General features: G+C 45.8%; 1 protein-coding gene across 1 annotated transcript in view; it reads right to left on the bottom strand.

The window, feature by feature from the left end:
- The window catches only part of SNX29 (sorting nexin 29), a 557276-nt gene that overhangs the window by 516004 nt on the left and 21299 nt on the right, over positions 1 to 19973 (bottom strand). Inside the window, exon 5 of the mRNA XM_038762809.1 lies at positions 9014 to 9138. Within this exon, the coding sequence (XP_038618737.1) occupies positions 9014 to 9138 (125 nt within the window). The remainder of the gene's footprint in view (positions 1 to 9013; positions 9139 to 19973) is intronic.

The raw sequence follows: 19973 nt of genomic DNA, 5'->3' as shown, positions 1-19973 counted from the left end.
GAAAGGCTTGGGCCTGGGTGTCAGAGGACCTGGGTTCTAATCCCAGCTCCCCACCGCACCTGCTGTGTGAGATTGGACAAGTCACTTCACTTTTAATAACTGTGATATGCGTTAAGTGCTTACTATGTGCCAAGCACTGTACTAAGCGCTGGGTGAATACAAGCAAATCTGGTAGGCCACGCTTCTCTTAGCTTCCTCATCTGTAAAACTTCTCTCCCTCCTAGACTGAAAGCTCTCAGGGAATCTTCCAGATTAGCAGGGGAGGCTGGCCCTTAAATGAGTTACAAATAGAAGGACAGAGTATATACCCTCTAGATCGTAAGCTTGCTGCAGGCAGGGAACGTGTCTGCCTAATCTATCATATTGTCCTCTCCCAAGCGCTTAGCACAGTGCTGTGCGTGTAGTAAGGGCTCAATATGTCTGACTGATATAAGGTAGATATAAATGTGGCATAAGGGCTGTGGTATGTTATAATTTATATGGTACAAAAAACAGAGAGAAGTTAGATGAGGGGTAGATTAGAGAGGACAATATACAAAGGAATATATTTCATCCAGGACAAACATTATGCAACGACAAGCTCAGGTCTCGTCATCAGAGCAACTGAACTGTTACCCCGAATGTGGTCTTAAAAATCATCTTGGGAAAGAGCCTGCTGAGGGAATTAGTCATGACTGTGACAGGTTTGCTATGGTGCCTAGTTTACTCTGAGAACTTGGTGTTTGCTTTGATTAGCACAATCAGTTTTAAAATAAATAAAATAATGACACTCCGAGGAGCTTCTAGTAACATCTTAGCCCACACATGCCGTTCTTATTCCCTAGTCATTTCCTGTTCTCACTCTAATCAAAAACACTTTGTTTTTCCAACCCCTTCTTTGCAGAGAATTTCTGCTTCCAAAAGATCCTTCGACTGTCCAGTCCAACTGACTGAAATGCTTTGTGTGGGTACAAATATTTGTGGTCTTTTCCAAAACTCAGCTCCTTCCTTCTTCAACCCTCAGCGGTCCTGGAAGCTACAGGAAAGCACTAAAACCTATTAAAGCGCTTTTGTACATATCCGTAACGTATTTGTTTTTATTAGTGTCTGTCCCCCCCTCTAGACTGTAAGCTCTTTGTGGGCAGGGAACGTGTCTACCGTTCATTCAATCGTATTTATTGAGCGCTTACTGTCTACCAACTCATTCAATCAATCAATCAATCAATCGTATTTATTGAGCGCTTACTGTGTGCAGAGCACTGTACTAAGTGCTTGGGAAGTACAAGTTGGCAACACATAGAGACAGTCCCTACCCAACAGCGGGCTCACAGTCTAGAAGGGGGAGACAGAGAACAAAACCAAACATACTAACAAAATAAAATAAATAGAATAGATATGTACATTAATAAATAGAGTAATAAATATGTACAAACATATATACATATATTCAGAGTTGGTATGTGTATTTATATGCTCTGGTACTGAGGTAGATAGAGGCTGATTAGGCGTAACACAGTCCATGTCCCACATGGGGCTCACAGTCCTAATCCCCAACTGAGGCACAAAAAAGTTAAGTGACTTGCCCACAGTCACACAGCTGACAAGTGGCACAGCCAGGATTAGAACCCAGGTCCTTCTGACTCTCAGGCCCATGCTCTATTCACTACACTCCCAAGTGCTTAGAACACTGCTTTGCACATAGTATGTGCTCACCTCACCTCCTCCAGGAGGCCTTCCCAGACTGAGCCCCTTCCTTCCTCTCCCCCTCGTCCCTCTCTCCATCCCCCCCATCTAACCTCCTTCCCTTCCCCACAGCACCTGTATATATGTATATGTTTGTACATTTTTATTACTCTATTTATTTATTTATTTATTTTAGTTGTACATATCTATTCTATTTATTTTATTTTGTTAGTATGTTTGGTTTTGTTCTCTGTCTCCCCCTTTTAGACTGTGAGCCCACTGTTGGGTAGGGACTGTCTCTATATGTTGCAAACTTGTACTTCCCAAGCGCTTAGTACAGTGCTCTGCACACAGTAAGTGCTCAATAAATACAATTGATGATGATGATGATGATGCTCAAAAACTACGACTGATTGACTGTAGGGCCCATTCTGAATAGCCCTCCATCCCAGAAGTGGGTGGGGGGAAAAGAAAGAATCATTCTTGTCCGTCAGCCACCATAAATGTAAAAATCACATCTCTTACAATCCCCTCTGCTCCTCCTGGAAGGTTACTTAACCTCTGCCACACAATGAAACCGGGAATCAGTGACTGAGTTACAACTTCAGGTCTCATCTTCACTAGTTCATTCAATTGTATTTATTGAGCGCTTACTGTGTGCAGAGCACTGAACTAAGCGCTTGGGAAGTACAAGTTGGCAACATAGAGAGACGGTCCCGACTAGCCAACAGCGGGCTCACAGTCTAGAAGACTGATCTTGAAGGCAGATACTTCCATCACCTTTGCCAACCAACTTTTGGTTGAGCTCATTTGTTTCTTTGGTTCGATTCACTACCCGGGGCTCCCAGTCCAGGTGGGCAAGGAGTCCCGACTGCTACCAGCCCTGCGAACACGGTCCTGAGCGGGCCCGCCCCAACCCTCCCTCTGCACACAGTAAGCGCTCAATAAATACAACTGAATGAATGAACCCTCCCGGGGCCACGGGGGCCAGCGGCTAACCGGGAGATGGAGCCTGGGCTTTCCCGGTCCTCCAGCGTGCCACGGCTCCTCACCAATCTGCAGCCCCAGCCTTGGGAGGGCCCGTGTTCCCACCTCCCTGCCCTGTGGGAGTGTATTTGCGAGCAGCGTGGCCTGGTAGATAGAACACGGGCCTGGGGAGTCCGAAGGACCTGGGTTCTAATCCCGGCTCTTCCACTTGTCTGCTTTGTCCTTGGGCAAGTCATCATCATCATCATCAATTGTATTTATTGAGCGCTTACTATGTGCAGAGCACTTCTCTGGGCCTCGATTCCCACACCTGTCAAATGGGGATTCAGACCGTGAGCCCGACGTGGGACAGGGACTGTGTCCAACCCTATTACACTGAATCTACCCCGGCGCTTAGTACAGCACCTGGAAGATAGTAAGTGTTTTAAGAAACAACACAAATATTATTATGTCTACTTCCTGAACCCATGTGCATATGTCCACCTTCCTGGACCAATGCCTGTATTGTCAAGGACTCAAGTGCTGAGTACAGTGCTCTGCACACAGTAAGCGCTCAATAAATACGATTGAATGAATGAATGTCCACTTTTCTAGTCCTATGAGCGTATGTGCTTGTATGTTTCTAACCTTCCCAGCAGAGTGTGAGAGTACGAGAGAGAGAGCGTGTGTGTGTGTTTCTAAGCCCACCTCCCCAAGTCCACAAGGGTCTTTGCCTTTCATTTCTTCAAGTGCTTAGCACGGTGCTCTGCACACAGTAAGAGCTCAATAAATACGACTGATTGATTGATTTCTTCCTCCCCCCTCTGATCTCTGGGACCCCCACCCTAAGCCTGCCACTACTCTCAAAAGTGAAAAGCTGACGACTCCATCTGCTTCTTCAAAAGACACCTACAATATCGCAACACTAACAGACTGTCTACTCTGAAATGGAGTCCCGACGTTGCCACCCCCATTCGAGCAAGTCATATTAATTAAGTCCCCAGCCTGAGGTATTTGGTGGCGGGGGTGGGGAATGACTAGTCAATCAATCAATCAATCAATCAATCGTATTTATTGAGCGCTTACTATGTGCAGAGCACTGTACTAAGCGCTTGGGAAGTACAAATTGGCATCACATAGAGACAGTCCCTACCCGATAGTGGGCTCACAGTCTAAAAGGGGGAGACAGAGAACAGAACCAAACATACCAACAAAATAAAATAAGTAGGATAGAAATGTACAAGTAAAATAAATAAATAAATAAATAAACAGAGTAATAAATATGTACAACCATATATACATATATACAGGTGCTGTGGGGAGGGGAAGGCGGTAAGGCGGGGGGATGGAGAGGGGGACGAGGGGGAGAGGAAAGAAGGGGCTCAATCTGGGAAGGCCTCCTGGAGGAGGTGAGCTCTCAGGAGGGCCTTGAAGGGAGGAAGAGAGCTAGCTTGGCGGATGGGCAGAGGGAGGGCATTCCAGGCCCGGGGGATGACGTGGGCCGGGGGTCGATGGCGGGACAGGCGAGAGCGAGGTACAGTGAGGAGATTAGTGGTGGAGGAGCGGAGGGTGCGGGCTGGGCAGTAGAAGGAGAGAAGGGAGGTGAGGTAGGAGGGGGCGAGGTGATGGAGAGCCTTGAAGCCCAGGGTGAGGAGTTTCTGCCTGATGCGCAGATTGATCGGTAGCCATTGGAGGTTTTTGAGGAGGGGAGTGATATGTCCAGAGCGTTTCTGGACAAAGATAATCCGGGCAGCAGCATGAAGTATGGATTGAAGTGGAGAGAGACACGAGGATGGGAGATCAGAGAGAAGGCTAGTGCAGTAGTCCAGACGGGATAGGATGAGAGCTTGAATTAGCAGGGTAGCGGTTTGGATGGAGAGGAAAGGGCGGATCTTGGCAATGTTGCGGAGCTGAGACCGGCAGGTTTTGGTGACGGCTTGGATGTGAGGGGTGAATGAGAGAGCGGAGTCGAGGATGACACCAAGGTTGCGGGCTTGTGAGACGGGAAGGATGGTAGTGCCGTCAACAGAGATGGGAAAGTCAGGGAGAGGACAAGGTTTGGGAGGGAAGACAAGGAGCTCAGTCTTCGACATGTTGAGCTTTAGGTGGCGGGCGGACATCCACACAGTAGCCTGCTAATTGTTTCCCTGCCAAGCCCTAAATCCAAACACATTTAGTGATCTCATCCCAAGTTCTCCCCGAGTCTGGTACAATTCTCCCACCTAATGAATTGTGCATACACAGGCCCCCTTCAAAAAATGGGGATTCCCATCTCCCACCCCCCGCTACACCCAAGGGAGCATGTAACTGACAGCTCACCAACCATCCAGTGTGGCCTGTGGACAAGAGCACCAGCCAGTGAGTCAGAAAGATCTGGGTTCTAATGTGAGTTCTCTGTCGTTTGTCTGCTGTGTGACCCTGGGCAAGTCACTCCACTTCTCTGGGCCTCAATTCCCTCATCTGTAAAATGGGGATTCAATACCTCTTCCCCCTCCTACTTACACTGTGAGTCCTCTTTGGAAGAGGGACAGTGTCTGACCTGGTTAGCTTGTATCTTCCCCAGAGTGTAAGTGCTTGGCATACAATTATTATTATCATCATGCTCTGAATTTCACACCTATGAAACTGTAATATTTACCCACAAAAACCTCAAAGCCAGAAGCAAACTAGAACAGAAGGGGGACAAAATGAACCTAACCTATTTAAAAACTGGCCAAACTCTCCCAAACGGTCAGTCCCGGAAGCAGCAGGGCATAGTGGATGGAGCCCGGGCCTTAGAGTCGGAAGGTTATGGGTTCTAATACCAGCTCCACCACTTGTCTGCTTGTGTGGCCTTGGGCAAATCACTTGACTTCTCTATGCTTCATCTGTAAAATGGGGATTTAGACTGTAAGCCCCATGTGGGACAGGGACTGTGTCTAACTTGTATCCACCCCAGAGCTTAGTACAGTGCCTGACACACAGTAAGCGCTTAACAAGTGCCTCAGTTACCTCATCTGTAAAAATGGGGATTAAGACTGTGAGCCCCACGTGGGACAACCTGATCACCTTGTAATATCTCCAGCACTTAGAACAGTGCTTTGCACATAGTAAGTGCTTAATAAATGCCATCAAAAAAAAATACCAGAGTTGTTATTATTACAGTGCTCTGCACACGGTAAGTGCTCAATAAATACCACTGATGAAAAACAAGACCTGCTCCCTTTTAAATTTTAATTGGAACTCCTTTCTGCAAAAAGGAAAAAACTGACATTTGCTATACAGGCAACAAGAAAAAGGCAGTGGATTTGCACAAGAATGTGCAATGGGCAAACTTGAAAAAACGGTCACATTATACACTCTCCTCTACGCGAATCAGAACATGGGAAAGTCAGTTATTGCAAGAAAGTATATGAGCTGAACATTCAGAGTACTGAGCCTTTTTTCCCTGGGACACCAGTCTGTGGAGATTCAATAGAGTTCCAATTTGCCGTTCTTAACTTTTAGTTTGGCAAAACAGTATAGGGGTCAGATTTCCTCTCTCACACACTTGTTGCTACCCCATATTAAGAGGACGGGCATCCTTCTGTGAACTCACAGGCCTATAAGCTTGTTATGGGCAGGGAATGTGTTCGTCACACTGTTTTGTTATATTCTCCCAAGAGCGTAGTTCAGTGCTCTGCACACAATAAGCGTTCAAAAAATACAATTGATTGACACTTCTCCACTCCAGTACTTCCAGGCTGATTGCAAAACCAAGTCAGAACTGTGTGCAGAAGAACAGCGATTCCTTTATTAGAAATTTTAAAAGAATGATTTCAACTATCAGGGGCATTTGAACAGCTCTTGTATGGAGAAAACAATACTAAGCACTTGGGAGAGTACACCGAAAGCAAAAGACTCTGCTTTCAGGGAGAGATACAATCTCCTGGGGGAAACTGACAGACCTAAATTATCTGCAGAGAGGGCAGGAGGAAGAGGGGACAAAGCAACATATTAGAAGCATCTTGAACATTTTCATTATAATAATTACAAATTACAAATGCTTTATTTTACTCTCTGTCTGATCCCAGCTCTGCCACATGTCTGGCTCTGTGACCTTAGGCAAGTTACTTGAGTTCTCTGGGCCTCAGTTTCCTCAACTGTAAAATAGGGATGCAATAACTGTTCTCCCTCCAATTTAAGACTGTGAGCCCCCATGAGGGACAGGGACTGTGTCCAACCAAATAAATCAGTACCTACCCCAGCACTTAAAACAGTGTTTTACATATAGTAAGAGCTTAACAAGTACCGTAAAACAAACACAAAAACAAACTATAAGCCTATTCTGGGCAGGGAAGGTGCCTGCCAACTCTGCTGCATTGTACTTTCTCAAGCGTTTAATTCAGTGCTCTTCATGTAGTTAGCACCCAATAACATTTGATTAATTGCTTCCTAGGCCCAGGACTAATTTTTTAAATGGCATTTGTTAAGCACTTTCTATGTGCCAGGCGCTATATTAACCACAGTGGTAGATACAAGCTAGTCAGGTTGGACACATTCCGTTTCCCACATGGGCTCACGGTTTCCATCCCCATTTTCCAGATGAAGTAACTGAGTTCCAGAAAAGGGCAGTGACTTGCCCAAGGTCACAGAGCACACAAGCGGCGTAGCTAGGATTAGAACCCAGGTCCTTTGGACTCCCGGGCCCTTGCTCTTTCCACTAGTTCACCCTGCTTCTCCTGATTACTCATCCCTTCTCCCAGCCCCCAAAGCACTTATGTGCATAACTGCAATTTATTCATTTATTTCTATTAATGTCTGCCTCCCCCTCTAAACTGCAAGCTCATTGTGAGCAGAGAATGTCTGTTTATTGTTGTACCGTACTCTCCCAAGAGCATAGTACAGTGCTCCGCACACACTAAGAGCTCAATAAATACAAATGAATAAATAATATTTTCCTAACGGAAGTCAATTGTCTTCCAAAAAAGGAATCTGGCCTGAAGTCTTACCAGGCTCCGTGCTGGAGCCATCCTGCAGGATCGCCCTGATAGTTTAAAAAAAACTTGAGGCCGACAGGCTATTCCAGCAAACCTGGAAAAAAACCCAAAAAACAAGGGATCTGGAGCCTCTCTCCAAGATCAGAGGGGAAGAACAGGCCCGAGGGGGACCACAAGAGAAAAGAAAGACAGAAACTCAGCATGGCCTAGTGAAAAGCAATGTGGCCTAGTGGATAGAGCCCAGGCCCGGGGGCAGAACGGCCAGGGTTCTAATATTGGCTCTGCCACTTGTCTGCTGTGTGACCTTGGTCAAGTCACTTCACTTCTCTGGGCCTCGGTTCCCTCAACTATAAAATGGGGATTAAGACAATGAGTCCCAAGTGGGACATGGACTGTGTCCAACCTGATTCACTTGCATCCACCCCAAAGCTTCGTAGTGCCTGGCACAAAGTAAGCGCTTAACAAATACTATCAAAAAATAAACCCCTCAAATGTACGGGCGCCAGATAACGAACCCTGGGCACGTCCCATCCATCCCAAGCCAGTTCCTCTGAGATCTGCCGTCCCATCAACCCACAGCAGCGGCCGTCTGAAGGTGGGCAAGGTCAGACAGATTTGGTTCCAAACTGGATCACTCCCTCTATCACACACGTTTACAATATTCATTCATTCGATCGTATTTATTGAGCGCTTACTCAGAGCACTGTAGAACCCAGCGGGCAGAAGCAGCATGGCCTAGTGGATAGAGCATGGGCATGAGAGTTATAAGGAGCTGGGTTCTAATTCTGGGTCCACCACTTGTCTGCTGTGTGACCTCGGGCAGGTCTCAACTTCTCTGGGCCTCAGTTCCCTCATCCATAATAGGGATTAGGACTGTGAGGTCCATGGGGGACATGAACTGTGTCCAACCAGATTACCTTGTATCTACCCCAGCACGTAGAACAGCGTCTGACACATAGTAAGCACTTAACAAATGCCAGTAATAACAATAATAATAATAACCCAAGGGGCTCCTCAGGAATAGCTAGTCAAAGGCCACTGTAAAAAACAAGGGTGAACTTCATTCAATCAATCGTATTTACTGAGTGCTTTAATGGGTGCAGAGTACAACATAACCACAACCCCCAAGCACTTAGTACAGTGCTCTGCACACAGTAAGCGCTCAATAAATACAACTGAATGAATGAACGAATAACTCCTGCAAAGGGGCCTGAATTAGAGTTTAGGATCCGGCTAAGAGAATTCAGCCTAAACAAGGACCAACCTCAGCATCAATAAAAAGAGTACCTCGACACTGAAGGTTTCCTTCCTGACTGAAGAAGCTACACAATCTTATAATTGGGTTAACGGTCTAGGACTCTGTGTTCTGAGCACTTGCCAGCTTCCCAAGGACACAAACCGACCAACGCCACATCAACGTTGTTTACCTGTTTCTGTTTTGCTGGCAAATCCTGCTGCCTGTTTGATCGCCGCTGCTGTTAAGGCTAGACCTCGACTCCTCTTCAAGCCGTGTTGTAATACAGCTTCAAACTGAGCACACAGGCAAGTCACTCTGCAAAAGATTCATAATAACAATAAAAATGGTATTTATTAAGTGCTTACTGTGTGCAAAGCACTGTTCTAAGCGCTGGGGAGGTTATAAGGTGATCAGGTTGTCCCACATGGGGGGCTCACAGTTTTAATCCCCATTTTCCGGATGAGGTCACTGAGGCAAAGAGAAGTTAAGTGACTTGCCCAAGGTCACACAGCTGACAGCTGGCGGAGCTGGGATTTGAACCCATGACCTCTGACTCCAAAGCCCGGACTCTTTCCACTGAGCCATGCTGCTTCTCGTGGCTTAAATTCATCAAACCATCATGTGAAGAGAATAACAAATACAGCAGCCATCACATTCCAAAGCAGTAGTTTCAGACACTTGGAACAAATATCCCAGCCGGGAAGCAGATGCTTCTGGTTGAACACGCGCGCGCACACACAAACACACACACACACCCCACCCGCTGACCCCCTTTTACATTCATCTCTACTAATTTTTTTAACATGTGATCGTTCTATCTATAATCAACATTCATCATAGTCATTAAGGCGCACCAACAACAATTCCTAAAACAAGGGGACACCAGGCTACCAGCTAAACTAATGACGGCATTTGTTAAGCGCTTACTATGTGCCAGGCCCCGTACTAAGCACTGGGGTGGGTACAAGCAAATTGGGTTGGACAGAGTCCCTGTCCCACGTGGGGGCTCACGGTCTCGATCCCCACTTCACAGATGAGGTAACTGAGGCCCACAGGAGCGAAGTGACTTGCCCAAGGTCATCCAGCAGACAAGTGGTGGGGGCAGGATTAGAACCCATGACCTTCTGACTCTCAGGCCTATGCTCTATCCACTCTGCCATGCTGCTTCTCCGTAAGGCAACGAAGAAATAAACCACTGACGGCGGGAGTGTGAATCACAACCAATCCACAAGTCACAATGTCAGCTCCAATTCACTTCACATTTTAAGAAACAACATCGTATTTTCCTAGACTGAATTCCCAGTGTACCAAGTTGGAAGGATTTTATAATTCCGTGACAAATTCTAGCCATGACTGGCAAGCAATTCATATTCAAAATCTTGGTGCCTGGCTTCTGCTTACTGCACGGCTGGTGTTTGGCCAGAGACGAAATTTTCAAAATGGGATCCGGGGTTTACTGAATTCTCAATTATAAAATTTCCAGCTACTGTGTAATATTCCAGATGGAGTTCACGGGGCACAGAGTGACCTAGATAGCCTAAACCACGTTATTTCCCACTTCAAAGCCTCCCGAAACTTCCTGTTGCCCCTTATATCAGATATAAGCTCCCTACCCACAACTGAAAAGCAACACTGCCTAGTGGAAAGATCTTGAGCCTGGGTTCTAATCCTAGGTCCATCACTTGTCTGCTCTGTGACCTTGGGTAAGTCACTTCTCCTCTCTGTGCCTCAGTTGGTTTATCAGTAAAATGGGGATTAAGACTGTGAGCCCTATGTTGGGTAGGGACTGTGTCCAACTTTATTATACTGTATGTATAGTATGGTACCTGGAACGTAGTAAGCGCTTAACAAACATCACAACTATTATTACTATAATAGTAGTATATATATTTATAATTTATAACTATAATTATAATTATAAATTATATAATTTATAATTTAAGTGCTTACTAGCACTTAAATACCATTTAAAAAAAAAAGAGATGATGTGTATCTAGCCTTCCCCCTCTTCTCTAGCCAGGCAAGCTTACCTGTCCTTGTCTCCAACCCTCTGTACTTCAGTTGCCTCATCTGTAAAATGGGTGTTAAGATTTTTTTTTTTTTAATGGCATTTGTTAAGCACTTACTGTGTGTAAAGCACTGTTCTAAGTGCTGGGGGGGATACAATGTGATCAGGTTGTCCCACGTGGGGCTCACAGTCTTAATCCCCATTTTTACAGATGAGGTAACTGAGGCTCAGAGAAGTTAAGTGACTTGCCCAAGGTCACACAGCAGACTTGTGGTGGAGCCGGAATTCAAACCCATGACCAAAGCCCGGGCTCTTTCCACTGAACCACGCTGCTTCTCTTTCACAAGATTCACCTTTCACAAGACTGTGGGGCCTAGGTGGGACATGGACTAATCCAATCTGATTACCTTGTGTCTACCCCAGTGCTTCGTACTGTGCCTGGTAAGTGATGAAATACCATTAAAAAACCGCTACCCTTCATCCGAACTACACCCCCATCCCTGGATCAGGTTGGTCCCCTATCTTTCCTTGACCTCCCGGTCAAATTCCCCCAAATACACATTCCACAGTCCATCTCTTCTAGGATGTCATGGAGCTGAAGGGACCGAGAGGGATCAGCTGACGGAGTGACTTTTCACACCTGCTCTGCTTTGCTGTTCCCCCTCAACCAGCAGGAACCCTTGACTGGGCTCCAAATGTCTCTGTATAAGAGAAAGATGAGGTGGGGGCTAGCGGAGGGTGGGGCACAGTATTTCAAGTAAAACAGAGATTGGAGGGGTACATTTTATAAATTAACTGGAAGCCCCTATACCTTGCCGCCAAAGAACCATGCTGCCTCTTCATTTTTTTTCCCCCAAAAATGCCTATGGATGAAAACTTCACAGTTTCCTTGAGAGCCCGTTCGCATGATGATTTGTACTTACCATCAAGAACTCTCCTTCTTTATTTTAAGCCCAGTTTCCTCACGCATTTCTAAGTCTGAAACTACTTAGTCACCTTCATCATCTCTTCTCTACACTGTCACTCCAGTTCTTCAAACCTTTATTCCCTAAGATCTATTTTCCATCTCTTGAGGCATTTTTATTGTTTTTACGCTGGGCCCAGCCCACATTACCACCCTTTTTTAAACTGATGGTGAGGCATGATACTCCAAAAAAGATCAGCCGTGCGTATTTACAGGCATTACTCCTACACAGTGATTGTGTGCTGCAAAACCCTAACTTCTCAAATTCATGTTGTGTCAACAGTTGCCTCAATGGGAAATATGGAATCAGGAGAGAGAACAGTTTATAAACAACTGAAATAGTATATGGCTTCAATCACTCTGGGTGAAATTCAATCAAATCAATCACGTTTATTGAGCATTTATGGCGTGCAAAACACTGTACTAAGCCCTTGGGAGAGTACAATATAACAGCGTTGGTAGACATATTCCCTGCCCACAGACAGCTTTGACCCTAGAGGGAGAGACAAAGTCAAGGAGTTTGTCACCAACCTTTCACAAGGCTGTATCTGGAAGGAACAGGGGCCCGGGAATCAGAGAAATCTGCTTCTAATCCCAACTCTGCCATGTGTCTGCTGTGTGACCTTGGGCAAATCACTTCACTTCTCTGTGCCAGTTACCTCAGCTGTAAAATGGAGTTTCAGTCCTACTCCCTCCTACTTAGACTGTGAGCCTCATGTGAACAACCTGATTGACTTGTGTCTACCCCAGTGCGTAATACAGTGCCTGGCACATAGTATGTATATATATTTGTACATATTTATTACTCTATTTATTTTACTTGTACATATCTATTCTATTTATTTTATTTTGTTAGTATGCTTGGTTTTGTTCTCTGTCTCCCCGCTTTTAGACCGTGAGCCCACTGTTGGGTAGGGACTGTCTCTATATGTTGCCAACTTGTACTTCCCAAGCGCTTAGTACAGTGCTCTGCACACAGCAAGTGCTCAATAAATATGATTGATTGATTGATTGATTGATAGTAAGCACCTAACAAGTACCATTATTATTGAGAGGAGCTACCCAGGGCAAACTTGGGTGTGGGAGAAGAAAATGGAAATAAATGAAGGAGGCAGGTGGTGGAAGGCCTTGAAGCCAGTGGTTCTTCTGTTTTTGATTCACAGGAGGGAAAACGCTGAGCCATAGGAGGCTTAGACTGCAAGCTAACATGTGGGCAGGGAAAATGTCTACCAACTCTGTTGTACTGGACTCTCCCAGGACAGTACTGTGCACACAGTGAGCCCTCAATGACTCCCACTGATTGAGGAAGCGAACGAGTGGTATGAGCCCAGAGAGTTAAAGACGTCACACACCAAATAAAAAGGGAAGAGACGAGGCCGTTCCAGTCCCAGCTCCGTCACTTGTATGCTGTGTGACCCTGAGCAAGTCATTTCACTTCCCTTCTCTCTGCTTCAGTTCCCTCATCTGTAAAATGGGGATGAAGGCTGTGAGCCCCACGTGGGACAACCTGATTACCTTGGACCTGCCCCGGTGCTTAGAACAGTGCCTGGCACATAGTAAGTGCTTAACAAATATCATTAAGAAAAGGCTGTGTTCATATTTGTTCATTTTTTACAGGGAAGTAAGGCGTGATAACAGGGTTTCCACATGATCTCCACAGGGCAGCGGTACGGTGTAGTGGCTAGAGCACGGCCCTGGGGGGCCGAAAGTCACGGATTCTAATCCCGGCTCCGCCACATGTCTGCTGTGTGACCTTGGAAAGGTCACAACTTCTCTGGGCCTCAGTTACCTCACCTGGAAAATAGGGATTGAGACTGGGAGACTCTGTGGGGCGGGGACTGTGCCCAATTTGCTTGGATACACCCCAGCGCTTAGTTGTCCCAGGCACAAGGTAAGCACTTAAATACCACAACTACTATTACTATTATTATCCCAGATCTGTCACTTGCCTGCTATGTGACCTAGGACAAGTCACTTGACTTCTCCGTGCCTCAATTTTCTCATTTGCAAAATGGACATTCAGAACACGTTCTCCCTCCCCATCAGTCCGGGAGCCCCACATGGGACAGGGACTGGGACTGGCCAGATACAAGCTAATCAGATTGGACTCAGTCCACGTCCCAAATGGAGCTCCAAGTGTTCTTCCTAACTTTACAGATCACCGAGGTACAGAGAAATCAAGTGACTTGTCCAGGGTCACGCAGCAGACAAGTGGCAGGGCTGAGATTAGAAACCAGGTCCTTCTGACTCCCAAGGCCGTGCTCTATCCACTAGGCCAGGCTGCTTCTTGGAAGAGAACTCTTGTGGGGAAAAACTCTCCTAATCCAAAATGACCCTGAGCTACATTGCTCTCCTGCACTCAATTCAATCGTATTTACTGAGTGCTTACTGTGTGCAAAGCACTGTACTGAGTGCTTGGGAGAGTACAATGTAACAACAGACACATACCCTGCCCGCAAGGAGCTTACAGTCTAGAGAGGGAAACAGACATTAATATAAATAAATTACAGATATGTACATATGTGCAAACATACCTGTATATATGTATATATGTTTGTACATATTTATTACTCTTTATTTATTTATTTTGCTTTTACATATCTATTCTATTTATTTTATTTTGTTAGTATGTTTGGTTTTGTTCTCTGTCTCCCCCTTTTAGACTGTGAGCCCACTGCTGGGTAGGGACTATCTCTATATGTTACCAACTTGTACTTCCCAAGTGCTTAGTACAGTGCTCTGCACACAGTAAGCGCTCAATAAATACGATTGATGATGATGATATTCAGAGGGATGTGAATAGTGGCAGTCAGAACAGCCAGAGGAGCGTTTTCACAATCCATTGACACCAAACCCCACAAAAAATCCTTGACTTGCACAGACCAAAGTAGGAATGCCGTCAGTCGATCATCAGAAAATCCACATATCCAGATCACGCTAACACACAAAATCCACTGTCATCCATTCTATTTCTGCACCCAGGTAGAGCATGATTTGCAAGGTTTCCACAAATGACAAACAGACCAGATTGGAGCCCACATGAATCACACAAAACTGTTAACGTCTCTAAGAACTCTATTTAAACCACAGCGTGGCCAACGTGTCTAAATAAACCTCTAAGAGTGAAACCCGATAAAAAAAAAACCAAACCAAAATGTCCCTATCACCCGATTCCAAGAGTTGAAGACACTTTTTCTCCTTAACCGTAATAGTGGGTCCACCACGAGTAGAGCCCTTTGAGGTGAAAAAACCAGTCTTGGCCAAACTCCAATCTCCTTCATTTTATGTGGTTTAGTTGTCCCAACCTGACACTCCAGGGTCAGAATTCATATCTACTTTATTTTTAAATGGTATTTGTTAAGCACTTAACTCTGGGCCAGGCCCGAACTAAGCACTGAGGCACATATGGGATAATTAGATTGGACCCAGTCCCTGTCCCACAAGGGGCTCACAGTCCATCCCCATTTTACAGATGAGGGAACTGAGGCCCGGAGAAGGGAGGTGACTTGCCCAAGGTCACAGAGCAGACAGGTGGCAAAGCCGGGATGAGAACCCAGGCCCGTGTTCTAACCACTAGACCACGCTGCTTCTCGATTCATTCATTCATTCAATCATATTTATAGAGCACTTACTGTGAACAGAGCACTGTATTAAGCACTGTACAATACAACAATTAACAGACACATGCCCTGCCCTCAGTGAGCCACAAAAGTCTATATTCTTTCCCACTTTTAGTACAGTTCTCTGCACACAATAGGTGCTGAATAAGTATTATTTTTCCCATCTATTATTCCCACTGCTGATAGAAGCATTCCAGGCCTGTGACAGGGGCTCCCCAGTAACTCATTTCTGCACACTGCTGGCGTGGATTCCCAGGAAGTCCATCCGATGTTTGCTTGTGGGTGAATACACTTGGAACGCCACGGACCCACTTGGGACATCGTGGCCGTGCCACAGATCCTGCAATTTCTAGGAACCATGGTGACCCTCTATCCTCACCACAAGAGAGGGGTCAGTGGGTGGGAGAGAGAGTAAAGGACCCAGGCCTCCCCACCCCAGCCTGGCCCATTTTTCTTTCACGTAGCCAGTGGCCCAGGGATCCATTAAGCACCGTCTGAACACTGACCGGCGAAGATTACTATTCACCCTCCCTTCAGCATCTCCTCTGCACTTGGATCTGTAATCCTTAAGGACTCTGATACTCATTCCAACCCCACAGCACTTAGGTTTCCATCCTTCTCGTCTGATGCCGTCGAGTCGTTTCCGACCCATAGCGACACCACGGACACATCTCTCCCAGACCGCCCCGCTCTCCATCTGAATTTGTTCTGGTGGTGTATCCATAGTTTTCTTAGCGAAAATACAGAAGTGGTTTACCATTGCCGCCTTTCGCGCGGTAAACTTGAGTCTCCGCCCTTGACTATCTCCCATGCTACTGAGAGCTCACCTCCTCAGGAGGCCTTCCCAGACTGAGCCCCCTCCTTCCTCTCCCCCTCCTCCCTCTCTCCATTCCCCCGCCTTACCTCCTTCCCCTCCCCACAGCACCTGTATATATGTATATATGTTTGTATGCATTTATTACTCTATTTATTTATTTATTTTATTTGTACATGTTTATTCTATTTACTTTATTTTGTTTATATGTTTTGTTCTCTGTCTCCCCCTTCTAGACCTTGAGCCCACTGTTGGGTAGGGACTGTCTCTATATGTTGCCAACTTGTACTTCCCAAGTGCTTAGTACAGTGCTCTGTACACAGTAAGTGCTCAATAAATACGATTGAATGAATGAATGAATGCTGCCCAGCACAGGTGAGTTTTGACTTGTAGCAGATTGCCTTCCACTCGTTAGCCACTGCCCAAGCTAGGAATGGAATGGGTAGGCCTCTGCTTGACTCTCCCGCTCATAGCTGAGACTGGTAGAGGACTGGAAACTGTCTAAGTGTGACCCTGAGAGGTGTTCCTTATCCTCTGCTATTTCCTCTATCGAAAGGCAACCTGGCTTCCAGTCCACACACCTAAAAATGAGCCAAAATCTAGCATACTACTGTCCAAGCAGCATCCGAAGCCCCATGTATCTTCGTCTTGTCTCACGTTCTGAGTCGTCTCCGACCCACAGCAATGCCATGAACACAACTCTCCCAGACCAATCTACTTTCATTCATTCATTCAATCATAGTTACTGAGCGCTTACTGTGTGCAGAACACTGTACTAAGCACTTGGGAAGTACACGTTGGCAACATATAGAGATGGTCCCTACCCAACAGCAGGCTCACAGTCTAGAACTCCATCTGCAATCATTCTAGTAGTGTATCCACAGAGTTTTTTTGGTAAAAATATGGGTGCGGTTTACCATTGCCTCCTTCTGCGTAGTAATAATAGTAATAATGTTGGCTTTTGCTAAGCGCTCACTATGTGCCAAGCACTGTTCTAAGCGCTGAGGGGATACAAGGTAATCAGGTTGCCCTATGTGGGGCTCACAGTCTTAATCCCCATTTTACAGATGAGGTAACCGAGGCCCAGAGAAGTTAAGTGACTTGCCCAAAGTCACACAGCTGATAAGTGCTGGAGCCGGGATTACAACCCATGATCTCTGACTCTCAAGCCCGGGCTCTTTCCACTGAGTCACACTGCTTCCCTAGTAAACTTGATTCTCCTCCCTTGACTCTCTCCCTTGTGACTGCTGCCCAGTACGGGTGAGTTTTGACTTGTAGCAGATTGCCTTCCGCTCACTAGCCACTGCCCAAGCTGGGAGTGGAATGGCTATGCTACGGCTTTACTCTTTACTGTCTTCAATTCCCATTTATCTCATTCCCCTCTACACTGTAAGCTCTGCACACAGTCAGCATTCAATAATAGCACAGACGGATTCCTAACCATCCAGTATAGTCCCATATACAAAGGGATAATAATAATATTAATATGAATACATTCCCAAGAGGAAACCATCGCAGACATGCCTTCAGCAGGCAGACCTTGGCAGAAGGATGCCAATAATAATAATAATAATAATAATAATAATGGTATTTGTTTAGTACTTACTATGTGTAGAACACTGTTCTAAGCGCTTGGAGGGAATACAAGGTAATCAGGTTGTCCCACGGGGAGGCTCACAGTCTCAAGCCCCATTTTACAGATGAGGTAACTGAGGCACAGAGAAGTGACTTGCCCAAAGTCACACGGCTGACAAGTGGTGGAGCCGGGATTCGAACCCATGACCTCTGACTCCCAAGCCGGGGCTCTTTCCACTGAGCCTCGCTGCTTCTCTGATGAAAGCAATGGTGTCTAGTGGAGAGAGTATTGGCCTGGGAGTAAGGAGGTCCCGGGTTCTAATCCCGGCTCTGCCAAATACCTGCTGCATGACCATGGGTAAGTCATCTTGCTTCTCTGGGCCTCGGTCACCTCATCTGTAAAATGGGGATTAAGACCGTGAGCCCCACGAGGGACATGGTTTGGGTCCAACCCGATTTGCTTGCATCTGCCTTGGCACTCACTACAGTGCCTGGTTTAGACTGTGAGCCCACTGTTGGGTAGGGACTGTCTCTATGTGTTGCCAATTTGTACTTCCCAAGCGCTTAGTACAGTGCTCTGCACATAGTAAGCGCTCAATAAATACGATTGATGATGATATAGTAAGTGCTTAACAAATACCACAATTGTTACTATTACCTCAGAGTGTAGTACAGTGCTTGACACCTAATAAGCACTTAAACACCATGTTATTAGGGGAATCATAATGACAGGGTGTCATCCTCCCATCTGATTTGCCTTGCCACAGCACAATTCTTATGATAATAATAGTAATAATAATAATAATAACTATGGTATTTGTTAAGTGCTTACTATGTGCCAAGCAGCCCGTTGTTTGGTAGGGACCGTCTCTATATATTCATTCATTCATTCATTCAATCGTATTTATTGAGCGCTTACTGTGTGCAGAGCACTGTACTAAGCGCTTGGGAAGTACAAGTCTGTAACATATAGAGATGGTCCCTACCCAACAGCTGGCTCACACAGTGCCAACTTGTATGTATTTATTACTCTATTTATTTATTTTATTTGTACACATTTATTCTTTTTATTTTATTTTGTTACTATGTTTTGTTTTGTTCTCTGTCTCCCCCTTCTAGACTGTGAGCCCACTGTTGGGTAGGGACCTTCTCTATATGTTGCCAACTTGTACTTCTGTACAACTTGTACTCTGCACACAGTAAGCGCTCAATAAATACGATTGAATGAATGAATGCTCTGCACACAGTGAGCACTCAGTAAATACGATTGAATGAATGAATGCTCTGCACACAGTAAGCACTCAGTAAATACGATTGAATGAATGCTCTGCACACAGTAAGCACTCAGTAAATACGATTGAATGAATGAATGTACTAAGAGCTGGGGTGGATACGAGCAAATCAGGTGGGACAGTCCCTGCCCCACTTGGGGCTCACACTCTTAATCCCCATTTTACAGATGAGGGAACTGAGGGCCAGAGAAGTGAAGTGAGGTGCCGAAGGTCACACAGCAGACAAGCAGGAGCTGGGATTAGACTCCTTGACTTTCTGACTCTAAGACCCGTGGTCTATCTCGGAAGTTCAGTCTTTTGTTCTGAAACAACTAACAGGCAATGCTAAAAGGAGAACAGGAACCTCTTGCTGGATATCAAGCAATCAACGGCAATTTATTGAGTGCTTCCTGTGTGCCGATCACTGCACTACGCACTTGGGAGTGTACAATATAAAAGAGTTGGTAGCCACGTTCCCTGACCACAAGGAAGTTAGTCTAGAGGGGGAGAGCCATTACTATAAATAAATTTGGGGTGTACACAGAAGTGCTGTGGGGCTAAGGGAGGGGTGAAAAATGGGGGCATTTCAAAGTGCAAGGGTGACGCAGAAGGGAGTGGAAAAGAGAAAACGAGGGCTTAGTCGGGGAAGGCCTCTTGGAGGAGATGTGCTTTTAATAAACCTTTGAAATCAGGGAGAGTGATCGTCTGTCAGATATGAAGAGGGCGGGTGTTCCAGGCCAGAGGCAGGACGTGGACATTTGTTTAAACGATCTTTTCGCCTCACTAGTCTGAGCCACACTAAGCATTGCATGGCTGATTCCTCTCCTAAGTAATAATCTGTTCACAGGTCTAACAGCATTGCATTTGTGGCTCATGCAAATTATCAACAAGTCTTTCC

Source organism: Tachyglossus aculeatus, chromosome 21, assembly GCF_015852505.1.
Source record: "Tachyglossus aculeatus isolate mTacAcu1 chromosome 21, mTacAcu1.pri, whole genome shotgun sequence".
Taxonomy (NCBI): domain Eukaryota; kingdom Metazoa; phylum Chordata; class Mammalia; order Monotremata; family Tachyglossidae; genus Tachyglossus; species Tachyglossus aculeatus.
This window is presented reverse-complemented; position numbering and strand designations above follow the sequence as displayed.